Source organism: Triticum aestivum, chromosome 4A (assembly GCF_018294505.1).
Source record: "Triticum aestivum cultivar Chinese Spring chromosome 4A, IWGSC CS RefSeq v2.1, whole genome shotgun sequence".
Taxonomy (NCBI): Eukaryota; Viridiplantae; Streptophyta; class Magnoliopsida; order Poales; family Poaceae; genus Triticum; species Triticum aestivum.
The window spans coordinates 16400656-16409972 of record NC_057803.1 but is presented as its reverse complement, the minus strand read 5'-3'; the positions used below and the strand labels follow the sequence as shown (position 1 = coordinate 16409972).

Genomic DNA, 9317 nt, shown 5'->3' with positions numbered 1-9317 from the left:
GAATAGGATTCGCGGAGGGGGAAAAGAGAGAGGGGGGGCGGCCACCTCTCCTTGTCCTAATAGGACTAGGGGAGGGGGGAGGCGCGCGGCCCATCTTGGGCTGCCCCTTCTCTTTTCCACTAAAGCCCACTAAGGCCCATATAGCTCCCGGGGGGTTCCGGTAACCTCCCGGTACTCCGGTAAAATCCCGATTTCACCCGGAACATTTCCGATATCCAAACATAGGCTTCCAATATATCAATATTTATGTATCGACCATTTCGAGACTCCTCATCATGTCCGTGATCACATCCGGGACTCCGAACAACTTCAGTACATCAAAATGCATAAACTCATAATATAACTGTCATCGTAACCTTAAGCGTGCGGACCCTACGGGTTCGAGAACAATGTAGACATGACTGAGACACGTCTCCGGTCAATAACCAATAGCGGGACCTGGATGCCCATATTGGCTCCTACATATTCTACGAAGATCTTTATCGGTCAGACCGCATAACAACATACGTCGTTCCCTTTGTCACCGGTATGTTACTTGCCCGAGATTCGATCGTCGGTATTCCAAATACCTAGTTCAATCTCGTTACCGGCAAGTCTCTTTACTCATTCTTAATACATCATCCCACAACTAACTTATTAGTTGCAATGCTTGCAAGGCTTAAGTGATGTGCATTACCGAGAGGGCCCAGAGATACCTCTCTGACAATCGGAGTGACAAATCCTAATCTCGAAATACGCCAACCCAACATGTACCTTTGGAGACATCTGTAGTACTCCTTTATAATCACCCAGTTACGTTGTGACATTTGCTAGTACCCAAAGTGTTCCTCCGGTAAACGGGAGTTGCATAATCTCATAGTTATAGGAACATGTATAAGTCATGAAGAAAGCAATAGCAACATACTAAACGATCGGGTGCTAAGCTAATGGAATGGGTCATGTCAATCAGATCATTCTCTTAATGATGTGATCCCGTTAATCAAATAACAACTCATTGTTCATGGTTAGGAAACATAATCATCTTTGATTAACGAGCTAGTCAAGTAGAGGCATACTAGTGACACTTTGTTTGTCTATGTATCCACACATGTATTATGTTTCCGGTTAATACAATTCTAGCATGAATACTAAACATTTATCATGATTATAAGGAAATAAATAATAACTTTATTATTGCCTCTAGGGCATATTTCCTTCACCCACACCTCGTTCTTATCCCAACCGAGGAAGCTCTCGACCACACGTCTTTTTCTCCCTATACATTACACTTGACCACAAACCACTTCGGCCAATCTCTTGAATCTCGTCGGCGCTACAGGCCATGGGTGCGCCGCTCGCGGTAGCGTTCACCGGCATTGCAATCGAGGAATCTCGCCGGGGCGCTGCAACTGGGGTAGTTGATGCTGTAACCGGCGGGCTGCTGCAATCTAGTGCGTGACAGTGGCTGCTGTCGCCGACGTTGCAACTGCACGGCTTGCTGGCGCACCAATGGCGGGAGCGGCCGCAGCGTCGGCACCGTCGGCCATTGGCTGCGGTTGGGGTTGTCGAGCAAGTCGATGCAACGCCGCCGGTGTTGCGGAGGAGGAGCGCGCAATCCCTGGATCTCGTCGGCGGCGAGGGATGTTTCCACGCAGCGTGCGAAATGTCGGTGGAGTGACGGACCTGCGGTGCAACACGCCGGTGGACAGGGTAGAGCTACAATGCCCGACGACGGAGCTGCAGTGCAACGGTCGGTCCGCTGATGAGGGGGGTGCGGCTGCTGCGGTTCAGCTGGCTGCGTTGACCGATCGAAGGGTTCGGGAGCAACAGATCCGACGGCCCAGGTGAAGTAATCAGTTGCTTGATTTGTAGCAATGGCCTAATTATTTCTCCCACCCCGCTAGTGATTTCGCCGAATCGGCCGAACCGACGCGTCCCACTCCCACCCCGCTAACCGTGCTCAGGCGACACGTGACAGCACGTGACGCAAATCTCATCCTGCTCACTCCACTCCAACTCACCCGACAGAAAGAGGGGAACAGAAAGCCCTAAATCTTCCCCGCTCTTCCCCTCCGTCTCTCCCCCCTGCCGTGGCGGCGCGGCGGCGCGATTCCTTGGCTGCCCGGCGGCCGCGGCTCACGGGACCAGCGGCCAGGGGATCAGCGACGGCAGGGCTCGGCTCCCTCCTCTCCTCTCCCTCCTAATCAAGGTAAGAAACGGAGATCTGCTACCCGCGTACTACATGGTCGTAGAATGTTTTCCTAGCTGTGGGTGGATCGATGTCGCCGTCCACATGATTCCGGATTTTTGTTTTGTTTTACATCAACATGGTCTTGGAATGTATCTTGCTGCGCATACGATTGTTGATGGGAGTTGTTTCGCTTGTGCGATGTAGAATTTTTTTTATAGCGTACGCGCATTGTAGATGCCAAGAGGATGGTTGGGAGGAAAAAGATGACTAGGGGAGCTGCTGTTTTCGGGGCTCTCGCTGCTATGTCTTTAAGCTATGGCTGTAATTGTTCGTTCGGCTATGATAAGGAAGAGGAGACCACACGGTGAATCTGGGATAGAAATGGAGGATAGGTTGAAATCATTAGCCACTGTGCTAAACTGAGATATGATTGTAGTCTGGTACAATTCAAGAAACTACTTGGCTTCATTTTTTGCTCTCCGATTCGGGGGCATTACTTATGTTGCTTAAAAACATAATGATGTCTATCTCTCCATTTGTAAATCACAGCAATAAGAAACTGAAAAACCTGATTAGACCCTTATATATAAGAGTTAAGGGCGTAGTTAGACAATCAGGGATTCTGTTAGCAACCCTCTCCTCAGATGCGCAGCTACGTCCCATCTCTGTTCGATGACCACATTGGCCATGACTAGGGTTTGTTTTCTCCACTCATTTTAGGGAATTTTCTCTCCTCGTGTGTTGTACAGTGCTCTGTGCCAACACGTGAGACTGCAACTGTTGGGTGAGTGATTGGTCTATAGCACTGTCCTCATCTGTTCACATGGCATATTTGATGGACTGAGCTTTATATGCACTGCACTTTTTGGTATGCGTAGCATGTGATGTATGTATCACTTTATATCATGTGTGTACTCTTTGTCTCCCATTGTAGAATTCACAATTCAGAAAAATAAAGAGTGAGGGATTTAAATTAAAATTTGAAAAAATGAAGCTAGGTTGCAATTTTTGTACTACCTTGGGCGAGATGGTAGTGCTGCGGTGTGGATTTACAGCTGTCAGTCAGCCAACCATTGGCAGGATGCGCGGGCTGGCGCCTAGCGGTGAGATGTTGCTTGCGGTGGATCTGGGAACATGGCCACACATAGTGGGGACATACGCTGCCTCTTCGAGCCCGCGTGTCATGATCGTCTTGCATGCTCAAGTGTTGCTACAACGTGGTGCGTGAATTCAAAATAGCTTTTTCGTACAAGTTGCAGCCCCCCTCCCCTGCCTTTGTGCCTAACACAAGCCTGTCTGAACTCTTCCAGAGTTGCCGGCGACCTCTTCCCTGTCATCCTCCTTCCTAAATTCCTTTTCCTGTGAGCCATCAAATCCAAAGCTTTCCTTTCAGGCCGTTTAGGTGTGGAGTACTAGTCTGATCCATCTTGCTCAGTCTGTACTTGTGCACAAGATCAATCTTTGCGGGGTCTTGTACTATGAATGCATATAATAAGACTTGGCTATTACCTTTGATCGTTAATCAACCAATTTTCAATGTGCACATGTGTCCACCCATGTTTAATTGTAGTGGTTGCTGTTACTCTGTAATCCTATGTTGCAATACTTGGTATTTGGCCATGCGGGTGCTTGAGGGATGATAGTTCCTTTATCCCATGGATGACAATTGGCACAAAGTTATACTAATTGTTACCATTTTTAATTCTCAGCAGGGTAAGCATTTTAAAGCATCAATGTATTGCCAGCTATTCTTTTTGAACTTTTGTTTGTTTATCTGCAACTGTTTTCATACCAATATCAAATATTATGTGTAAAATTTGCTCGTTTCGACTTGGTGTTGTACAAATGGGAAGTCATTGTCCAATCTTAGTTCTGTCGTCGTACATATTCAAACAGCAAACAACAAGTCTATCAGTTCCTACTAATAGGTCCTTTTTGCTTAACTCATTCGTCGTCCTATGCTCCTTGAAGTTGTCTTAGCTCAAAGCCATTTGTAGCGTAAAAATGGCTGAACTGTTTGTGTATAAAATTTTCAGTTGGCATAATGTCAGTTATACTAATTGTTACCATTTTTAATTGTCAGTAGGGTAATCATTTTAAAGCATCAATGCATTACCAGCTATTCTGAACTTTTGGTTGTTTACTTGCAACTGTGTTTGTACCACCAATCCACCATCAATTATTATGTATTAAATTTGCCATTTTTCTGACTTGATATTATACAAATGGGAAGTTATTGTCTAATCTTAGTTCTGTTGTCGCACATATTCAAACAGCAAGCAACAAACATATATTTGCTTCCTACTAATAGGTCCTTTTGGCTTAACTCATTCTCCATGCTACGCTCCTTGAAGTTGGCTTAGCTCTGAGCCATTTGTAGCCTAAAAATGGTTGAACTGTTTGTGTATAAAACTTTCAATAGTAAGTATTACTCTATCTGAATCCAGAAAAATGTTGTTTTTGATTTTTCATGCTGTCTAATACACAAGCTTTAAGATACTTTGCTGCCATAGCTTATAATTTTTATTTTTTAGGGTACCATAGCTTATAAATTAGGAACGAAAATAATACCATGGAAGCATTGTGTCGAATACTAATGCCATTTTTGGATGGGCAATCTCAATATTACAAAAGTACAATTATTTGTCATGATTATGCTATTAATTTTGCATGTCTTTAATTGTAATCTGATGAACAATCAGACTTAATTTTTTTTCTAGATCTGCCGGTAATACTTCACTATCTGCATTTCACAAATAACAGTTTAAGTTCTTTATGAATTCTACACTCAAGGCACTGAATGATTTTTTTTTCAGCTTTCTCTGAAGTATGGCTTGTGGACTAGTGTAGACCTGTAGACAAAGACACAAAGGAATTGCTGGCATAAGTCTTCATTTGAGAAAGATCAGTTGGCAGCTTACAATGGCTGGAAATCAGCAGCCGGCTTCAGTTGTGTTGGATTATGCAGCAGTCCTCGACGCCAAACCCTTGCGCACACTGACCCCCATGTTCCCTGCACCGCTTGGGATGCACACTTTCACCCCTAAAAGCTCATCTTCAGTTGTCTGTGTCACCCCATTTGGACCATATGCTGGAGGTACCGAACAGGGAATGCCTGGTGGTGTTCCGCCAATGTTAACATCACTGTCCGCTCCTGCAGATCCCAACCAGGTGCAGCCATATACGGCTCATATGAATGGAACTTCTAATGCTAATGGTACTACAAACAACACAGTGGTTACCCCTGTGTTGCAAACTCCTCCAGCACCCACTATACAGGAATCTGGTAAGAAGAAGAGGGGGAGATCCAGGCGTGTGCAAGATACCACTACTGTTCCTTCGGTTCCTCCAGTTCAACCGGTTCCAACGGTTCCTCCAGTTCAACCGGTTCCAATGGTTCCTACAGTTCATTTGGTTCCTTCAGTTCCTTCAGCTCCTCCAGAAGTTAATAATATTGTTCTCCAGACACCTCCTTCAGCCGTCACACAGGAATCTGGTAAGAGGAAGAGGGGACGACCAAAGCGTGTGCCAGATGTTTCTGTCTTACCAACTCCATTGCCTGCAGCAGATGGTACACCTATTTTACAGACACCTCCTGCATCTAGTGTACATGAATCTGTTACAAAGAAAAGGGGGCGGCGACCCAAGCTTGTGCAGGATAGTCCAGATACTTCAACTCCTCCAGTTCATTCAAAAGAGAGTAAGCCCTTTATGCAGACTCCTTCTGCAGTCACCTTATTGGAGGGTGGTAAGAGGAAGAGAGGGCGGCCGAAGCGTGTGCCTGATAGTTCAGTGACTCCTTCAAGTCATTCTGGCCTTTCAGTAGATGTTGACAGTGGTGACACATCAAAACGTGGCCGGCCTAAAAAAATTGACACAAGCCTGTTGCACCTACCGTCTTTGTTTTCAGACGATCCCAGGGAGTCCTCAGATAATGTGCTTATGATGTTTGATGCACTGCGACGACGGCTCATGCAGTTGGATGAGGTGAAGCAAGTAGCAAAGCAGCAGCAAAACTTGAAGGCTGGGAGTATCATGATGAACGCTGAACTTCGCCTCAATAAGAACAAGAGGATTGGAGAGGTTCCAGGTGTCGAGGTTGGTGACATGTTCTACTTCAGAATCGAGATGTGCCTGGTAGGGTTAAATAGTCAGAGCATGGCAGGGATAGATTATATGTCTGCTAAGTTTGGTAACGAGGAGGACCCCGTGGCCATTAGTATTGTGTCAGCTGGTGTGTATGAGGATGCCGAAGATGATGATCCAGATGTTCTGGTTTACAGTGGACATGGCATGTCTGGTAAGGATGACCAAAAGCTTGAGAGAGGTAATCTTGCACTGGAGAGGAGTTTGCATAGGGGTAATCCCATTAGAGTCGTTCGCACTGTGAAAGACTTGACTTGTTCAACTGGTAAGATATACATATATGATGGCCTTTACCAGATCAGAGAAGCCTGGGTGGAGAAAGGGAAATCTGGTTTCAATATGTTTAAACACAAGTTGCTCAGAGAACCTGGACAACCTGATGGCATTGCAGTGTGGAAGAAGACTGAAAAATGGAGGGAAAATCCATCCTCTAGAGATCGTGTTATATTGCACGACATATCATACGGTGTGGAAAGTAAGCCTATCTGCCTTGTAAATGAGGTTGACGATGAGAAAGGTCCTAGCCACTTCACCTATACAACTAAACTTAACTACATGAATTCCCCAAGCTCAATGAGAAAGATGCAAGGCTGCAAATGCACAAGCGTATGCCTACCCGGTGATAACAACTGTTCTTGTACGCATCGAAATGCTGGTGACCTTCCTTACAGTGCTTCAGGCATACTTGTTAGTCGGATGCCTATGTTATACGAGTGCAATGATTCATGCACTTGTTTACATAATTGCCGGAACCGGGTTGTACAAAAAGGTATCCAGATCCACTTTGAAGTGTTTAAGACGGGAGATCGAGGTTGGGGCCTGCGTAGTTGGGATCCAATCCGAGCAGGCACATTTATCTGTGAATATGCAGGTGTAATTGTTGACAAGAATGCTCTTGATGCAGAAGATGATTATATCTTTGAGACCCCTCCTTCGGAGCAGAACTTAAGATGGAACTATGCACCAGAATTACTGGGTGAACCTAGTCTTTCTGACTTAAACGAATCATCTAAGCAGTTGCCAATAATTATTAGTGCAAAACATACTGGTAACATAGCTCGCTTCATGAACCACAGCTGCTCACCTAATGTTTTTTGGCAACCAGTTCTATATGACCATGGTGATGAGGGATATCCACACATTGCCTTCTTTGCAATTAAGCATATTCCTCCAATGACAGAGCTTACATATGATTATGGTCAGAGCCAAGGTAATTCTGGGTGTCGGAGGACTAAAAGTTGCTTATGTTGGTCTCGCAAGTGCAGGGGTTCCTTTGGCTAAATAATCAACCTTTAAGGGATGATTTGCCAGTTGAAGGTTAGTGATTTCTGATTATTTTTTCCTTTCTGTACATTACTTTTTCAAAAGATGTCATATTGTCATTTTATTGGTGTTATCTATTGGAGTTTCAAGGGTGTGATGTTTTCTGAGATGTTGATAGATGCAAATATTCCAGTAGAGCATTGCTCGTTTGCACTCCTTTACAAAGTCAGGAGTCACAGTATATAAACGGGGCATATGCAGTATTAATGTTAACTGCATTGGCTTGGAATCTGAAAGGTAGCAAGAAAGATGTGCCAGTGGGATCCCTTCATGTCTAAACACCGCAGTGTCGGTCAGAAATTGTTTAAACACCGTAGTGAGAAAATACTGAACATGTTGAACACCATATACACTCTGGCACACCAGTCTCCATGCCTACCAAGAACCAGGATAAATAGCTCACCTGTGCTCGAGCACCGTTTTGGATATCCGATAATGTTGTTTTATGCCACATGTGGGTTATTTTCAGAACACTTCTCCCTCGCTTGATTTTGAAACACTGAGCTTATTTTAGTTATGATGAAATTTGCATAAGGCTCAACACAGCAACTGCTGAAACTGTTTGTTGCTCATCCGCCTGTAGAAGCTGTTAATTGTACGTGTGGGTCGTTTTCTGATGACTTTATCTTTGATGAACAGAAGCAGCTGATGGTCGTGGCATTATGAGTGAGGTGTTCCAGCCACAACTGGAAGAACTTGCTGCCCCTCTCTAACCGGGGTTGGAATGCGCAGTAGAGTACAAAGGACTAGATGTTGTAATAAAGGGCCATCTATGTTTCTATGGTGTTGTTAGCTGTAGTTGAGTGCTCCGGGGTTTAAAACCAACCAGTGGAATTTTATGCATTGTCATTGCAAAGATGTTTCGAGCCGCAGTGAATCTATCGTTTTCGATTTGTAATCCTAGCGGATCAAATGCACCCTGTTATTGCCGTGGAGAGCAAATGAACGGCAAAATTCATAATGATCCAGCTGGGATTGCCCATGCTCGTGCGTGAGGTAAAAAAGATGGGGGCAGACGGCAGGGAGAGCGCCGGCCCCCCTATTTTTATTTTATGATTTGGTGAATGGATTTGATGGTTGATTGAGTAGATTTGGAGCTTTCGGTTTTTCAAGTGTTTCTTTTTTCTTCTCTCGTGTTCTTGTTCTTCCCCTATTCTTTCGAAACTTTCCTTTTCTGTTCTTGATCAGATTTCTTGTGGAGGATGGTGCTCCTGCTCCTATGAATAGGCTCGCTGGGATTTTCGGCTTTGCTGTGTAATTTGGTGCCTTTTACGTGTTTGTTGGTTTGACTACAAGAACTGAATCTTTTTTTCAAGTTGGTCCATTCGGTATATATGTGTATTTCAAATGATTTGGAGCTCATTTGCATGTAAATGGTGATCTGTGACATGTTTAAAAAAATGAAGTGTTTGAAATGATTGAGCCCGTAACTCTGGCTCCTTGTAGAGTAGATAGCTTAGAGAGCAAAAGAAACCATGTATAGAAACTCTTAGCAAAAATACTGTCCTAATTTATTCGGAGGAGCATGGCCTAATTTACGGGCTCAGATGTGTCAGCTTTAGGCCTGAGAGAGAGCGTGAGATTGACTGCATGGACACTTGATTATCTCTCCACCCATAGAAAAGCTAATACTTTTTTTTCCTATGAAATATTAATTCATTTGTATCTTATGAAAAAA

The 9317-nt window shown here is 44.4% G+C and overlaps 1 protein-coding gene across 1 annotated transcript; it reads left to right on the top strand.

Annotated features, from left to right (window-relative positions):
• Positions 1 to 1946: 1946 nt before the first annotated feature.
• On the top strand, positions 1947 to 8600 carry LOC123084828 (histone-lysine N-methyltransferase, H3 lysine-9 specific SUVH1). Its single transcript, XM_044506338.1, has 3 exons — positions 1947 to 2188; positions 4987 to 7633; positions 8279 to 8600. The coding sequence occupies exon 2, from the start codon at positions 5093 to 5095 to the stop codon at positions 7595 to 7597; it is 2505 nt and encodes an 834-aa protein (XP_044362273.1). The 5' UTR covers positions 1947 to 2188; positions 4987 to 5092; the 3' UTR covers positions 7598 to 7633; positions 8279 to 8600.
• Positions 8601 to 9317: the final 717 nt, after the last annotated feature.